An 18,434-nucleotide genomic window follows, 5' to 3' on the forward strand; every position below is an offset into this window, starting at 1 on the left:
GATAGATAGATAGATAGATAGATAGATAGGAAAATAGATAATGCCTTGATGACACAGTTTGAACTGAATTTGCTTGCCTGAAGACTCATGTACAAATGACTAGTAATACATTTCCTTTTGTTGCTTCCACTGGTTCTAGTGGGTTTCTGTCATTTACAATCAAGATTCCTGGGTGAATAGTCTAGTTCTCTGTCGGTCGTATGTATTACAGATGTTTTCTCCAGTATGCTGTTTTGTCTTTTGACTTTGTTTGTGGTGGTTTTGGCTGTACAGGAGTTTTTAAAAATTTTACACAGTGAATCTGTTCATCTTTTCTCTTGGGTTTCATTTCCTACTTAAAAAGATCCTTCTCATTCTGATTTTTTATTAAGACCCTATTTATCTCTTTATATTTTCAATTTTGAACTTTAGGAATCTGGAAATTGTGTGTGGTGTGAGGCAGATACATAATCCCATTTTTTAAAGTAGAGTAATACATTATTTCAGTGTGTACATATACCTATCAAAATGATTATCTCTTGTTGATTGGGTGGTGGCATTACAACAGAGATTTTGTTTTCCTCTTAGGTTTAGTTCTGTTTTCAAATATTTCTGTAATGTATGCCTTTAAAAAAAATTTATTTATTTTAGGCTGCATTGGTCTTCGTTGCTGCACGCGAGCTTTCTCTAGTTGCAGCGAGCGGGGGCTACTCTTGTTGCGGAGCACGGGCTCTAGGGCGCGTGGGCTTCAGTAGTTGTGGCGCACGGGCTCAGTAGTTGTGGCTCGCAGGCTCTAGAGCACAGGCTCAGTAGTTGTGGCACACGGGCTTAGTTGCTCCACAGCATGTGGGATCTTCCCGGACCAGGGCTCGAACCCGTGCCCCCTGCATTGGCAGGCGGATTCTTAACCACTGCGCCACCAGGGAAGCCCCTCTATAATGTACGTCTTACTTTCATATTTAAAAAACACACTGTAAGTTATTTTTTTAAAGATCTATAAGAGATCACTTAGATTCTAGGTTTGTACTAACCATGAAGAAATAGCGAGATTGAGCTCTAAGTATGTTTCATGTTTGTCCAAATGTCTAGGTATATTTGTTTCTCTGCAGTGTCTCTAAGATATTGTAATTTCCCATGAACCCTATTCTTCCCTGTTTATTCTTATTTCAGTATGACACCACCCAGTTACTCAAACCAAGAAACAACATTTTTTTAATAAAAAATGAATATACTTTTCCTCCAAGAAATATTTCAGGGACAAGTGTAAGCATTAGTAGGCTATATGCCACTAGTATTTAGTGAATTAGGATTTATTTTTTTAAATCTTGTTTCACAATTATGGGTATATTACATTTTTAATGAATTTATTATCATGCTATAAATATCCCCTTCTGGATTACATGTGTGATATGGTAGTTACTTCTTCTACATTAATAATTTTATTCTTTTGCTGGAGAATACCTTGTATACTTCTCAGGCAAGGTTTTCCTGTTTCTGCTTAAAATTGAATTAATTCTCAAGAAGAATACAGGCATCCCAATTTATTGAATTCATTAGTCAGAAAAATTACTTTGCCTGGCCTATTTTTTTTATTTAAATGATATTACTACATGACATGCACAAACTGACATAAAATGTATTTTCTGACATTCCCTAATGATACGATAGTTGTATAAATGTAAATCGTTTCATTTCATCAGGTTTCATTAGCAGTGACATTTTAGATTTAAGTTAACTGCACATAAAATATATGCCATATATGAAACAATTCTGTGCCTTTATAAGATTGTTTGTTATCTCAAAATGCTCTTTTTTTTTTTTTTTTTTTTTGCTGTATGCGGGCCTCTCACTGCCATGGCCTCTCCCATTGCGGAGCACAGGCTCCGGGCGCACAGGTCCAGCGGTCATGGCTCACAGGCCCAGCCGCTCCACGGCATGTGGGATCTTCCCGGACCGGGGCACGAGCCCGCGTCCCCTGCATCAGCAGGAGGACTCCCAACCACTGCGCCACCAGTGAAGCCCTCAAAATGCTCTTTTACCTTCCTCTTACTAAATACTAATTCTTAAAGCCTCAAGTTCTACTGTATCCATATGTTGCTTTACAATGTAATTTTGTACGTTTTACTTTATTTTCTTGCCAGGCTATCACTGAAAGCCTACTGAATGCTGGCACTAGCCTAAGGAATCAGGCTTTATGAGATGGCAGTCAAGATAACTGAAAGATTATACCAGTTTTCTTAGAGCCTGGGTAATGAATTCAAACAACTAAATATAGTACTGGAATTAATCTTTTATTCCCCAAAGCAATCCACAGTTGAGATGGTTGGCACTGGACAAATTTCCACAGAAATGCACAAATATTGAGAACTTGGGTACATGACTTTGAATCCATATGAGGCCCAAACCCCACTGATGACTTTGATTACTATCTTATCCCTGAGAATGGATGCATAAAAAGGCCAATTGTAAGATAAATACTTTTTGCAAAGGATTCTAACATTTTTCTTTTTATAGTAAACATGCTCTGAAAGAAAATTTCTAGATCTTCTTTGAAATCCCCGAAGACTTTTTACTAATCATTCTTAAGTAAATATTCTGCAAAGATTCCCTAACAATCGCAGACTTTCATTAGGAGCTAGGATTACAAAGAGGATTCACATGAGAAGACACTTATCTTCCACACAGAACCTGTGCTCTCAAAGACATGAATGATTATATATGTAAACTTTAATGGCTTTTAAAGTGGGACTCATAAATCACTGTATGATTCATCAACTCGGGATTTAGAGATATTCTTTTACCAGGAACATTATCGAAAACAAAATTGCTTTCCTTTACTTTTCTGTAGCAGGAAGAGGAACAGACATAAAATATAACAGGAAACTGTGTTACTTCAAAAATATTGCAGGATCGGATGATGTGAAAACCTTCACCGAACATTGGACCATGACACCATTCACATTGGGATGTGCTGCAATGAAGGAAACATCAAATCTACTAAAGGAAAGACATTTTGCTTGATGCTATGTAAGACTCAAAGTAGTATAAAATATGGCCTTTCTCATTATCTATCTTACCATCTCATTGAGGAGCTAAGACATACGCAAGTGAAAAACTAAATGCTAAAAAATAAATATATGTGTATAAAATAATCCTAGTTGTCTAAAACAAAAAAAGTATAGATTCATAGTAAGAAAACACCCTAAGGACAAATCCCAAATGGAAGACCGTAATTATCCTTGGACCTATTCTCCTGTGTGATCACAGGGAATTTTAAATTTCTTCATAATGTTTTTCTGTATTTCCCAAATTTTCTATAATAAATACATATTATTTTTGTAACGCAAAATAAATATATCATTTTAAAAATAAAGGGACTGGGGGCTTCCCTGGTGGCGCAGTGGTTGCGCGTCTGCCTGCCGATGCAGGGGAACCGGGTTCGAAATAAAGGGACTGTTGTAACCTAGTGTAGGATTAGTGCTCCGCAGCGGTGAGAGGCCCGCGTACCGCAAAAAAAAAAAACAAAAAAACCCCCAAACATTATCTTAGTAATCATTTCATGATGTGTAAGTATATCAAATAATCCTATTGTACAATTTAAATATATACAATATTGTTAAAAAAAAAAAAAAAAGACAAAAAGCAAAGACAAAAAACAAGCCTCCTCTGGCCGGGAATTGTAAGAGAGGAAAAATATCTTTTCCTCTACACATCTTAGGTTCATTGGCTGGGGCCCTGGAAATTAAATTTGTCAGTTTAAACTTGTCAAACAGATTAGCAAGAGAAAAAAACAGTTTAATTATGTACACATACAGGGGACTTTCTCAAAGAAATGAGACTCAAAGAAGCAGCCAAATGATTGAGGCTTATATACCATCTTAGGCTAAACAAAGGAAAAGGGCATTTGGGCTTCTGGGCTGAGAAGCCCAGTTATGGGAAGGCAAAGGGTGGAAATATATGGTAAATAAGGGTTGTCTTGTTATACAGCTAAGAGTCTCTCAGGTGATAAGAGTTGTCTCCTGAAGTAGTTCTCTTCCTGGTGTGAAAACATTTTACGAACGGAAATTTCCAAAAGGGGAAATTTACATTCTATTTTAAGGTAGTTACCGGGAGGTAAAGAGCTTTTCCTGCATCTGTTAGGTCTCAGTTGCCTTAAGCTCAAAATAATACCTATGTCAAAGAAGCATATTTTGGGGTGGCATATTCTGGTAGCCTGAAGAAAGTAGAAAAATTCAGAAGGTCCAATGTTTGCTATAGTCCCAGAAAGAGCACAGAAAAATAGAAGATAGAATTTTCAAAGTAATAGTATAAGAAAATTTCTCAGAATTAAAATACATGAGTTTCCAGATTGAAAGGATACATCAAGTACTGAACACATTGAATTAAAAAAAAAAACTCACAAAGGCACACCATCATGAAAATTTTAAACAACTAGCAAAAAAAAAAGAAGATTCAAAAAGCTTCCCCTTCCAAAAAAAAGGTATAGGTTATATATAAAGGATAAGGAATAAGAAAGCTGTAGATCTCAAATAAAAAATAGAAAAGTAGAAGATGATGAAGCAACGTCTCCAAAAATCCTGAAGAAAATGATTGAACCCAGAGTTTTATACCCAGCCAAATTATCAATCAAGTCTGAGTGCAGAATAAAGACATATTCAAATACGCATGGTCTTAAATTTTTATTTCCATGCATTCTTTTGCAGGGAGCCACTGGAGGGCTGGCTTCACCAAAATGTGGAGGTAAACAAAGAACAAGGTATCCAATGTGACTATAGTAAAGGAAATTCCAAGATAATAGTGAAGGGAAGTCTTGGAATAACAGTTGTGCACCAGATCTAGACAGCAACATTTCTAGATTAGGACAGAAAGACACAAGGTTCCAGGATGATGTATTAAAAAAAATTAATAGGACTGATAGCTATATCCGAGACATTCATACTGATAAAGATTTAAATAATTCTATCAGAATTTTCATGGCAGAATTAATGATAAACACATAAAGCAAAGTAAATGAATAAAAGTCAATTACTCTTTCTAGGAAAAACAAAAAGTTGTACAGTAAAAGAAATATATTCATAGTACACTGTGTAGCCTAACTATGCATTACTTAGATTTTATAATAATTTAATAATTATTGATTTAACTTAAAATCATTATTTTACTCGAGAAGTACTAATCATTTATTATGTTGCCAGAACTATCCTAGGTACTGGAGATAACATTAGTGAACAAAACTATCATGTATTCTTCTCTTCATGGCGTTTACATACTAGAGGACCAGCCTGATATTAAATAAAATAATTAGATAAAATATAAAATGAGGTGATGGTAAGTGCCAAAGAGAAAAATTAAAGCAAGGAAGGGGGAGGAATAAGGAGTGCCAGTAATGTGAGGCATAGGATGCTTGAAATTCTAAACATTCTGTAAATAACTATATTGTGAGGTTGGAGGAAGAAGACAGGTATATATGAGGGCTGATAAGACTCCTATTACCTATCTTGCTTAGTAGGAAATTTAGAGATAATAGCTAAAATTGAAAACACAAGAAGAATGACTCAAGGATGCTATTTAAAAATACAGAGGCAGCTCCAAAATAAATTCTCACATATATGGTCAAATGATTTTCAGTAAGGGTGCCAAGACAATTCAGTGGGTAAAGGACAGTCTTTTCAACAAATGGTCCTGGGAAAACTGAATATCCACACATAAAAAAAATGAAGTTGGACCCTTATACCATATCCAAAAATTTACTCAAACTGGATCAAAAACCTAACTGTAAGAGCTAAAACTATGAAGCTCTTAGAGAAAAATATAGGGGAGGGACTTCCAGGTGGGGCAGTGGTTAAGAATCTGCCTGCCAATGCAGGGGACACAGGTTTGAGCCCTGGTCCGGGAGGATCCCACGTGCCATGGAGCAGCTAAGCCCATGCGCCACAACTACTGAGCCTGCGCTCTAGAGTCCGCCAGCCACAACTACTGAAGCCCGCGTGCCTAGAGCCCGTGCTCTGCAACAAGAGAAGCCACTGCAATGAGAAGCCCGCGCACTGCAACGAAGAGTAGCCCCCGCTCGCTGCAACTAGAGAAAGCCTGCGTACAGCAACAAAGAACCAAAGCAGCCAAAAATAAATAAATTAATTTTTTAAAATATATATATATATGGGGAAAAGCTTCATGACATTAGATTTGGTAATAACTTCTTGTAAATGACACCCAAAGCACAGGAAACAAAAGAAGAAATAGATTAAGTTGTACTTCAGCAAAATTTAAAACTTTTGTTCATTAAAGGACACCATCAACAGTGGGAAAAGGCAACTGACTGGGGAAAAATATTTGTAAATTGTATTTTAAAGGGGGTTAATATCCAAAATATATAAGCAACTACAACTTGACAAGAGAAAAAACAAACAATCCAATTTAAAAATAGGCAAAGGACCTGAATAGACATTTCTTCAAAGAAGATACACAGATGGCCAAAAAGCACATGAAAGGATATTCAACATCACTAATAATTAGAGAAATGCAGTGAGAACCACGGTGAGATACCACCTCACACCTAGTAGGATGGCCAATATAAAAAAACAAAAACAGAAGCAAAACAGAACATAAGTGTTGGAGAGGATGTGAAGAAATTGGAACCCTGGGTACTGCTGGTGGGAATGTAGAATGGTGCAGCCTCTATAAAAAGCAGTGTTGCTGTTCCTCAGAAAATTAAAAATTCAATTACCATATAATACAGCAATTTCACTTCTGGAAATAGAAGAAAAATGGAAAGCAGGTATTTGTACAACCATGTTCATAGCAGTATTCACAATAGCCAAAAGGTGGCAGCAATGCAAATGTCCTTCAACAGATGACTGGATAAACAAAATGTGGTGTATCCATACAATGGAATACTATTCAACTTTTAAAAGGAAGGAAATTCTGACACATGCTACAGCATGAATGAGCCTTGAGGACATCATGTTAAGTGAAATAAGCTCATCACAAAAACAGACTAATATTGCATGAGTCCACTTACATGGGGGTTTTCTGGAGTCGTCAAACTCATAGAGACAGAAAGTAGAAGGCTGTTTTCCACGGGCTAGGGGGAGGGGGAAGTGGGGAGTTGTTCTTTTATGGGTATAAAGATCGATTCCAGTTTTGCAAGTTGAAAAGACATCTGGAGATTGGATGCACAGAAATAAAATTGTGCCGATTGCTAAACAGTACACTTTAAAATAATCAAGATGGTAAATTCTGTGTTATGTGTATTTTACCACAGTTGAAAATAAAATTTAAAAAATATGAGAGCAAACACCCAGAGGAGAACTGCAAAAAGAGTTTGGCAGTAGGTGACTCTGGAGGTAAAGAGTGAAGGGGGATAGAAATGCGGGCAGGGGTGATTTTCATGAAAAGACCCGTAGTAAACATTTGATCTTTTAAACTAAATACTTGTGTTGATAAAAGATAAAATTATTTTAAAGAGAAGAAAATTTGGTTGAGCAGGTCACCTAAACTCTTGAGGAATGTCATCTTCAGAATAAGGAAGTTTAGTGGCCTGAGTTGTTATTTCCTTATTTCCTCTAACTAAATAGTTCTATTACTGTCCCCAAGTAAGTGATATATACTGGAGAAAATACGCTGGTACTAATAAAATCACATGGAAAATTAAATTGCAATATTTAATATAATTTTATCAAAAAATTCAAAGACTTTTGCACAATAATGAAAAATGGAAGGCTGTAAAGATGTTAAAAAACATACTGAGTTATCTCTAGTAAAGATGACTTCCAAGTATTAAGTATGATCAAGGCTTTATAGTTCAGTGGAACTGAATAATACTTTTGAAACTTTAGTCTATATCTCTAAGTAAACATTTCTATCATTCTCGTGCACAAGGAAGTTAAGGTAGAATCCTATGGAACGTGAGTCTTCTGACCCAACTCTCAACAAAGGCAGATTCTCTGTCTGATTGAGGTGATAGAATGCAGGTAGAGACACAGGGAGGCAAAATGCAAAGAGAAGTTGTAGGGGTCAAAAAAGAAGCTCACAGCTGCTAATGGGTAGGGCCCAAGTCACTGGGGTGGCGGCAGAAGCTGGGCTTGGAGCAGCCTAGGCGCAGGCATTGTACAGAGCCCAGAGCTGAGCCACCATCCAGACTCAGCAAACGTAGTACTCGGGACGGAGGTTGGAAATTAAGGATCAAAGCCAAGAGTAGACGTTAGAGGATGAGGGTGGGGTTGGGTGACAAATGCCTCCTTCGTTGTTTCTATATTAATATCATGACAGTTGTCCTTGATGAGATTGAACCCCTCATCGTTTTTACTCCTCCCTCTCTTACTTGCCTCACATACTCAGGCAGCCGTTGAGTTCATTTTACCTTCATAATTTGTCTTGTGTCATTTCCTCCCCATTTACTCCTATACCTATTACTTTGGTTTAATCCCTCCTTTCCAGTTACAAGAGCGCTTTAAGTGAGCTCCACCCAGCCTTCCGCTACTCTAGTCCATCTTCGACACTACTGCCAGGTCTGCTGCTGTCACCTGCAATGGCTCCCATGGCCTAAAGAAGAAACCCCATCAGTGGTCACCATAAGCTAGCTCCAACCTTCCTTTTTAAACTTACTTTTTGCTATTCTTCATAGATGTTTTGTTCTGGCTGGACATTCACTTTTCTCTTTGCCCACGTTCCTATTTTTACTCAACTTTGGTTCCTTTCCCCATTTGGTTCCCTCTTCCTGGAAAGTCTCTTCAATACAACACATATTTCCAAATATATAAATTTTACCTGTTCTTCTAAGACTCTTTTCAAACACAGTTTCATTTCTAAATCTTTTCCCTATTTTCCCAGCTGTAGTTGTAATATTTCCTTCTCTAGCCCTTTTTATTTGTAATTCATTTGTCACTTTTTATTTACATGAAAACCCATCCTTGTAAAATTTCCAAAAAATACGGAAGCATACAGGAAAAAAAGCACAGAATTTCCCCTTTATTCCTCCTTTAAATCATTCTAACTCCCCTTTGCAGAATAACTAAAGCTCATATTTGGTGGTGTTCCCTCTAGCTCCCAGACACATGACTGTTTTTTACATAAATGGCATCTCTCTTGTGTATGTGTTCTCTCTGTATGTATGTGTCTGTACATACAGCTTGCTTTTCTGATTTAACAAAATGATTTGGACAGCTTTCTATGTCAATACGTTTTGTTTTACTTCATTCTTATTAACAGCACCATAATGTTCCAAAATATGGATACACCATTTTATCTTACCACCCTTTTATTGATGCACACTTAGTCTGCAGTTACCATCCCTCTACCTAACTGTGTGTTCACATATAACTATTTCTGTAAGACATGTTACTAAAATTTAAATTTCTGTTTTAAGGAATATGTAAGATACTGTCAAATTAACCTTCCACAAAACTTCCACCAACTTGACAGTGCCACCAGTGGTGCATGATAATCCTGTTTCTGGCCATGCAAGGGCAACACTTAATATCAGGCTTTTTAATTTTGATAAAACAGGTAGGTACAAAACCCTATTGTTGCTATTTTACATTGCAGTTCCTTGGTTACTAGAGAGATTTAACATTCTTTATGTTTATCATCTATATATTGTCTTCCATGAATTGCATATTCCTATCATTTAGCCACTTTCCTATGGGTTATATCTTTTCTTATTGATTTGTGGGATATATATGTTTAAACAGTTATAAGCATTGCAATATCTTCTTTCAGTTAATATCTTGCCTCAATATTATTGATGGTTATAATATTATGTAGAAACATCTTTTGTCAAATTTATGAAACTTTGCTGTACTGTTTATCTTTTTGAGGTTTGTTTAAGGTATCTTTCTCTGCCTTGAAGTCATACAGATAGTCTCCTATACTTGCTTGTTAAGGCTTTAAAATTTTGCTTTTCATATTTAAGTCATTAATCCAATTGGAAATGATTTTGTAAATGATCGTAACATATACATAGCAGAAACGTAATTATATACTTCTTACTTATAGATGATAAGATGTTTCAGTGTCATTTATTGAAAAGTCTATCCTTTGCCTACTGATCCACAGTGCTATTTTTGTCCAACGTCAAGTTTCACATGTACATGAGAACATAACTGGGCTATGTATTCTTCATTGGTTAGATTGTCTTTCCTTGCGTGTAATATCAACTGTATTTCTCTAATTTTATAAGTCTTTATATCTGATAGGCAAGTCCCTAATGTTAGGCTCCCTTTTCAGGCTTGCTTTGGCTATTTTGGAGTCTCTGCTTTTCCATACACATTTTATAATCAGCTTATCAAGTTTCTCAGAAAATTCTGTTCAGATTTTGACCAGAATTGCATTGAATCTATAGCTCTATTTGGGGAGAACTGATATATTTTTGGTATTAAATCTTATTATACCTGAGTGTGTGTATCTCTCCCATTTAATTCAGCTTTCTTTACCTTTTTGTAAAGTTTTAATCTTTTTCTCCATAAATATCTTGGACATACTTCACTTGATATATTCCTAGGTACATTATGTTTTTTATTGCTATCATAAAAGGTATCTTTTTAAAAATCACATTTCTAACTGTTTGATATCTGATTTTAGTTACATCTTCTTTTTAACACCACACCATAGACTTCTCTGTTACTATTACTTTATAGATCGTAGAGATCATATTTGTTTACCCCATATTTTCTAATTTATTTTCCCTCCATCCCTTCTTACATCTCAGAGCATACTTCTGGAGTTATCTTTCTTCTTTCTCATGCACATTCTTTGCAAGTTTCATTTCACTAAAGTGAAAATCTGTGGGGAATAAATTCTCTGTTTTATTATCTGAAAATCCATTTTTCTCCCTTGTTCTTGAAAGTTAGTTTTGCTGGGCTAAATAACATTTCTTCAGTTATTGTTCCACTGTTGCTAGCAATTTATTTGTTGTTCTTTGTAAGTGACTTTTTTTCCAGCTAATTTCTAAGTCTTTGTCTTTGGTGTTCTTCACTTTCACCACAAGGTGTTTCACTTGGCTTGTGTAGAGTGTTCAATATCTGTGAATTCACTCCTTTCATCACTTCTGAGAATTTACAGACAATACCTCATTTAACAATGACTCCCAACGTTCTCTGGGACTCTAAGGATATGTTAAAGTTTCTCCTTTTACTGTCCGTGTCTCTTTGCCTCCTGTCCACATATACACAATAATTTTTCCAGATTTCTGTTCATATGTGGATAATTGTCTGTTAAACCCACGCACCAATTTCAACTATTACACTTTTAGTCTCTAGAATTTAATTGCGTTTAAAATTTCTTTTTCATATATGCCTGGTCATATTTGATGGTCTTTTATCCCTTAACCATTTTAAAAATTATATCTTATTTCTTTAAACACTTAAAGTAGGTAATTCATATTCTGTCAACAATTCTAATATCTTAGATCCTTGGAGATTCATATCTGTTGATTGTGATAATTTTTACTCTTGGTGTTTTATTTCCTCGTGTATTTGAAAATTTTAATTTTGAGATAATATTCATTTGAAATTAATTTTCTGGAATCTTTAATGTCTAAATTGAGGATGTTTCTCTCAAAAACATTTGTTCTGCTGAAAGAGAAGTATTCACTGCTCTGGGGCCACCAGCCCCTTTGGGAGTACAGATTTCACTCAGGAATACCATGTTCAGCTTCCCTATTTCGTGGTGAATTCAAATCTCTTGGTCCCATATATGTTTACAGTCACTAGTTAGGTTTTAATTCTTTTTAAATGTTTTTGTCCTTGGTGATTTTCTTACTTTCTCATGTGCATTCAAATCTCATGAACATTGACATAGTGCATTAAAATCGAAAACTTTGGCACCTGGTTCCTTTTTTAATTGATAGATTTTTAATTACTTTTTCAGTTTCTCCAGTGGTTACTAGTATGTTCAGGTTTTCTGTCTTTTATTCAATCAATATTGGTGATTAATATACTCCTGGAAAACCATTTTACTTAGGCATACAACAAATATTTGTTATATCAGGGAATTCCCTGGTGGTCCAGTGGTTAGGACTCAGCACTCTCACTGCTGTGGCCTGGGTTCAATCTCTGGTCAGGGAACTAAGATCCCGCAAGCCATGCAGCACGGCCAAAAAAAAAAAAAAAAAAAGTTATATCAGTAATACAAGCAATGATGATCGGTAGTGCAGTAAAAAATAGTTCTATACCATCTAAAAGGAAATAAGAGGTGAGCCTGAGTGGACTCATAGTGTGTGGGCTTTGAGAATCCTAGTCCTGAGACAGGCAATCATTCCCACACTGGCTGTCGACCCCTGAGGAAGAGAAGTTGCCCTGTGTGTGTCTGCTCTATTCCTGGTCTCTATGAAGTTAGAGTAGAATAAAGCATTTCCCTTCATAGTGTGCCTGACACTAAAGAATCTTTTTTTGGAATAATCCCCGTTGTCCTTAGTGGTTCATAGAAAAGACTTATACTACAACTGTATAGATATTGCCAGCTACACCTCAGCAATCTGTACCTCACATTGGATTTAAGTAATAACTTGAGAAGGTGGGCTGAATTCAGACTACAAAATTATGCCTGAAGAGCCAGAAGGAGCAATCTGAAAGATTGCATATGTTTTGGTGTGTGGTGGTGGTGTGTGTATGTGTGTGTGTGTGTGTGTGTGTGTGTGCACAGTAAAACTATCATCTGGCCCTGTAATAAAGAATATTTTAAATATTTAAATGCTTAAAAGTGTGTTTTGGTAAAAAGAGCTTCAGAATTTGCTCACCATTTTAGTAACTTTTGAATTTCCACTGGGATCACATTATAATATTTATATAGATTATTCTTTAAAAAGAACAAAGAAGTAAGTTGAGTAAGACGTTGTGGACTATTCATAGAATTCTCTTTCCAAAGACTAGGATGAGTGAAATTATTCTCAAATAGGATTTTTTTCAGGTTAAGCTTCAAAATTGCATGTGGAAAACTAGTCAGTTCATTTCCATCAACGATCAATTTTTCAAGTGATCTGCAAATAAAGGAAACCATATTTTAAAAGATAGAAGAAGAAATCTGTCCCAATGTTCCCCCCAAATGGTATAAAACTTAGTAGTAATAAAATGTGTTAAGTATTTCCTTAAAATCAAGAGAATTAACTAAAAAGCAACCAAACCAATATATTATCATGGAAATAAGTGCATTTGTGTAAATAGTAGAGTTAAAGCACATATTTTGGGTCTTTGCAACAAGTCATCACTATGGAAAAAGAAATAATCACAAACAGAAGAATGAATGTTATACTACATAAAATATAATACAGTATAGGCTAGTGATACAAAGAAAGAATTTATTTTCATAGGCAAATTAAACATTAACACATACTTTTTTTCATTCAGGTAAAGGTCTCAACTATTGGTGGAAGGCAGCCGTGGGGAAGCAGACCATCATACTGGGGGAAGCTTTTATCTTGCTTTTATAAAATATTAAAGAAAAATGTGTTTATGAATTTTGGGGAAGGAAAGATAGCCTGTAATAGACTCAGAAAGTTCAATGGAGTTCCAGAATTAACAAGGGAGAAAAAAAGAGAACAGATAGAATCCTGAAAAAAAATCCCCCCCCAAAAGAAAGAAATATGAAAAGGAGAAAGTGAATAAATAGTAAATACAATATAAAACAGAAGGTAAAAAGTTAAATATATCATAACAAATGTGAACAGGCTGAATTCTATTAAAATACAAAGATTATTACACAGGAAATTAAATAATTGGTATAAATATTAGAAAAGCAGAAACAAAATGATCTCATTTTACTGAAGATAAGGTAATGCTCCTAGAAACCAAATAAAATCTAGTAAAACTCAATCAGAACTAAGATAATTTTTTACATAGTTTGATTTTTAAATGTAAAGAAGTAAAGAGCTCTTCTCTATTCTGTTGTATTCTTTATTTCTCTATTCTGACTGGCGATAGTCAACTAGAAATGGGAATTACAGAAAATATTACATTCATAGTAGCAACGCAACTGTATGTTTTGGGGGGGAGGAGGGGCTTAGAATGATATTAAATGATCTTAAAGATCATAATATAAAGAGACTAGTTGAGACTATTATTGAAAAACAATCTCCATACTAGTTATTTAAATTATTCTAAAGTCATAATCAAAATAGTATGGTACTGACCTAGAAGGTCAGAGATCAACTTCAGAGACTTTTTAGAAATTAGTACAAGAGTCAGAGCTTAGTATTAAAGCACTGTGTATTACTAGCATTTTGTGTATATGTATTTCCTTACAAAAAAATCAACTGATTAGAATTACAGGTGCACACACGGATAAATGGACAAAAGCAGCTTGTCATTCTGTTAAGGTGGTCATCAATACTAGCTTTTAAATAATTGCTGAAAATGTTATGTCTTAAAAATACTAAGCACCAGTCATTCAATTTACAGTTTGGTAAACTTTATGCTTCATATATTATGTTTTATGGCTATTGAATAAATGAAAGGACTCAATTTTATCCATCACAATCATCACCTAATATATCCTTAAGGGGCATATGTCTTATGGGTACTTACTACTTCCAAAATACCTGAGTTTCTGGATTTCATTTGGAATAAAAGCAATACTATTGTAGGAAATATCAAGTTCCTCAAGATTAAACAAGCAAAATAACCTTAAATAGAAAGAGAAAATATTATATGTTTACCATTACTGGGCATTAATAAAGAATTTAATTCTTCAGTAAATAGAAGCATAGAGAAACTATTTTTCTAAGATTTTTAGACTTTTTTTATTATAGATGGTATAATTACAATGATTTTTAGACTTTTTTTATTATAGACTTTTAAAAATTATAGATGGCATAATTACAATGAAATTTCCTAAAAATGATTCATCTATCCCTTAAGACAGGTTTGAAGTGTTTAGAGTTGGTAAAGCCCCATCTAGAAAAAACCACTTCTATTAGTTCCCTAGGACTGACATAACAAATATCACAATCTGGGTGGCTTAAAACAACAGAAATTTATTCTCTCACAGTACAGGAGGCCAGAAGTCTGAAACAAAGGGGTCGGCAGTGTTGGTGCCTCTGGAGGCTCTGAGGGAGAAACTGTCCGTTGCCCCTCTCCTAGCTTCTGGTGGTTGCCAGCCATCCTTGGTGTTCCTTGGTTTGTGGCAGCATAACTCCAATCTCCACCTTTGTCTTCACATGGCCTTCTTATAAGGACACCATTTATTGGATTTAGAACCCACACTAATCCCACCCTAATCCAATATGACCTCATGTTAACTAGTTACATCTGCAAAGATCCTGTTTCCAAATAAGGTCACATTCTAAGGTTCTGCATGGACATGAATTTTTGAAGGGCACCATTCAACCCAGTGCAGTTGCATTAAGATTTTACTGGTGAAATATCTTTGGTCTTTCCTTCCATTAAGCAAAGTACTTAAAAGTAAGAACCAAAGAACACAAAGGCTAACGCAGAGTCCTGTCACCTGGGGGGGTGGGAGTGGGAGTTGCTTCTTGGAGACTGGAATTGAAGTATGACATTTACCAAAATCCCTAGTAAATATTCCCCTCTTTGTGAGTGCTCTTCTCAAATATCTTCCTGTTTTCCTTAAAGGATGAAAAATTACTTGCATGATTATTAACTAAAGCATCATGAGCACAATATTACGTTAACTTCCTACTATTTTAGTGTGGATTATAATTGTCCTCGTGATCTGTCCCCAGACTGCTCGTCCAACTCACCTCTTCCACTACCCCACATTCACCTCAGGCCCAAAATTTATTTGCTGAATTTCCCTGAATTAGCCCAGTTCTCACATATCTCCAGTTCCCCCAAATTTGACTCTTTGATCAGTGTCTGCCATTTTTTAAGTCTTGGCTTAGATATCACCTCTTCCAAGGAACTCTTCCTGCATCTTTCAGAATGGGTGAGCTGCCTCTTCTGTACTTCTCTGCTTACCACTATCATAGAATTTATCACACTGTGTAATAAATGTCTGTCTCCTAAACTATGACATTCTGGAGGCCAAGGATTCTATTTTACATTTCTGTATATCCAGTGTTTTGCCCAGTGCCTAGCACATCAAAAGTGCTTACGAAATCACAATTGAATAAAAGGTATGGTGACCTCAGTTAATTTAAAATCATTTGCTTTGAGAAATTAATGAGATTGAATAGAAAAGCAAAAACAAAAAAAAAAACCAAAAAACTGTTCAGTTCAGTGTTCATCTCAGACTTTTTTCCCACCTCTGTAAAGAAAATGTTAATACCATCTGTTCCATTTTTTTAATTCAAAATTATGTTATTTCATTTTCTTGCCTCAGGCAGTTTCTAGAGTCATTTTGTCTTCCCTTATTACTTCAGTACAAGCAAACTAGTCTGGTTCTAGGCTTACACTGTTGATGATAAATTCCTGTTGATTGTGATTTTTAATTGGGCTTGTAGACAGCACTGAGAAAGCTACTTAAGAAATTTCATAGGCTCTAGAGTTGAAATTTATCTCATCTATATATGATTTTAGAGAGCAAATCTGTTTAGACAGCCTCAGTTTGGTTTGATACTCTATACCCCACTAGCAACAAATCTATCACAATTTTCAGGGTGTATAGAATGTTTTACATTTATTTCATTGTTTTATTTATCAGCACATCATTGAGCAATGAGATGCTTAAACTATAGCCTTGCTGTTGGCTTGGAAGATTGTGCTAGCATTAATATTTGCATGTCATAACAATCACCACCACAGCAACATAAATCTTATTTATTGAGAGCCTACTACGTGTTTGTGGCAGTTTAGAATGATCTTTCACTGGACCACAGCAATATTGTTAATATTATTTACAGATTTTAAAAATGGAAGCTACCTTGGTTCCTTGCAATGGTAAATGGGAGTGTTCAAAAAGAATAAAATACCTAGGAATAAACCTACCTAAGGAGTCAAAAGACCTGTATGCAGAAAACTATGAGACACTGATGAAAGAAATCAAAGATGATACAAACAGATGGAAAAATATACCATGTCCTTGGATAGGAAGAATCAACACTGTGAAAATGACTATACTACCCAAAGCAATCTACAGATTCAGTGCAATCCCTGTCAAATGGCATTTTTCACAGAACTAGGACAAAAAAATTTACAGTTTGTATGGAAACACAAAAGACCCCAACTAGCCAAAGCAAACTTGAGAAAGGAAAACGGAACTGGAGGAATCAGGCTCCCTGACTTCAGACTGTACTACAAAGCTACAGTAATGAAGGCAGGGTGGTACTGGCACAAAAACAGAAATATAGATCAATGGAACAGGATAGAAAGCCCAGAGATAAACCTACACACATACGGTCACCTTATCTTTGACAAAGGAGGCCAGAATATACAATGGGGGAAAGATAGCCTCTTCAATAAGTGGAGCTGGGAAAACTGGACAGCTATATGTAAAAGAATGAAATTAGAACACTTCCTAACACCATACACAAAAATAAACTCAAAATGGATTAAAGACCTAAATGTAAGGCCAGACGCTATAAAACTCTTAGAGGAAAACATAGAACACTCTTTGACATAAATCACAGCTAGATCTTTTTTGACCCACCTCCTAGAGTAATGGAAATAAAATAAAAAATAAACAAATGGGACCTAATGAAACTTAAAAGGTTTTGCACAGCAAGGGAAACCATAAACAAGATGAAAAGACACCCTCAGAATGGGAGAAAATATTTGCAAACGAAGCAGCTGACAAAAGATTTATCTCCAAAATATACAAGTAGCACATGCAGCTCAATATCAAAACAACAAACAAGCCAATCCAAAAATGGGCAGAAGACCTGAATAGACATTTCTCCAAAGACATACAGATTGCCAGCAAACACATGAAAAGATGCTCAACATCACTAATTATTAGAGAAATGCAAATCAAAACCACAATGAGGTATCACCTCACACCAGTCAGAATGACCATCATCAAAAAATCTACAAACAGTAAATGCTGGAGAGGATGTGGAGAAAAGGGGATCCTCTTGCCCTGTTGGTGGGAATGTACATTGATACAGCCACTATGGAGAACAGTATGGAGGTTCCTTTAAAAACTAGAAATAGAACTACCATATGACCCAGCAATCCCACAAATGGGCATATACCCTGAGAAAACCATAATTCAAAAAGAGACATGTGCCACAATGTTCATTGCAGCACTATTTACAATAACCAGGACATGGATGCAACCTAAGTGTCCATCGACAGATGAATGGATAACACACGTGTATGGAATCTAAAAAAAACGGTACTGATGAACCTAGTGGCAGGGCAGGAATAAAGACACAGTCGTAGAAAATGGGTTGGGGGAGCGGGGGGAAGGGGAAGCTGGGACAAAGTGAGAGAGTAGCATTGACATATACACACTACCAAATGTATAGTGGATGGCTAGTGGGAAGCTGCTGCATAGCACAGGGAGATCAGCTCCGTGCTTTGTGATGACCTAGAGGGGTGGGATAGGGAGGATGGGAGGGAGGC

General features: G+C 35.7%; 1 protein-coding gene across 1 annotated transcript in view; it reads right to left on the reverse strand.

Moving 5' to 3' along the window:
- Nucleotides 1–2,706: 2,706 nt before the first annotated feature.
- The window catches only part of LRRC63 (leucine rich repeat containing 63), a 41,608-nt gene continuing 25,880 nt past the window's right edge, over nucleotides 2,707–18,434 (reverse strand). The window contains exons 7-9 of the mRNA XM_007102518.1: nucleotides 14,510–14,593; nucleotides 12,713–12,952; nucleotides 2,707–2,950 (exon numbers count right to left, since the gene is read on the reverse strand). Coding sequence (XP_007102580.1) covers nucleotides 2,707–2,950; nucleotides 12,713–12,952; nucleotides 14,510–14,593 — 568 coding nt within the window. The remainder of the gene's footprint in view (nucleotides 2,951–12,712; nucleotides 12,953–14,509; nucleotides 14,594–18,434) is intronic.

Source organism: Physeter macrocephalus, chromosome 13 (assembly GCF_002837175.3).
Source record: "Physeter macrocephalus isolate SW-GA chromosome 13, ASM283717v5, whole genome shotgun sequence".
Taxonomy (NCBI): domain Eukaryota; kingdom Metazoa; phylum Chordata; class Mammalia; order Artiodactyla; family Physeteridae; genus Physeter; species Physeter macrocephalus.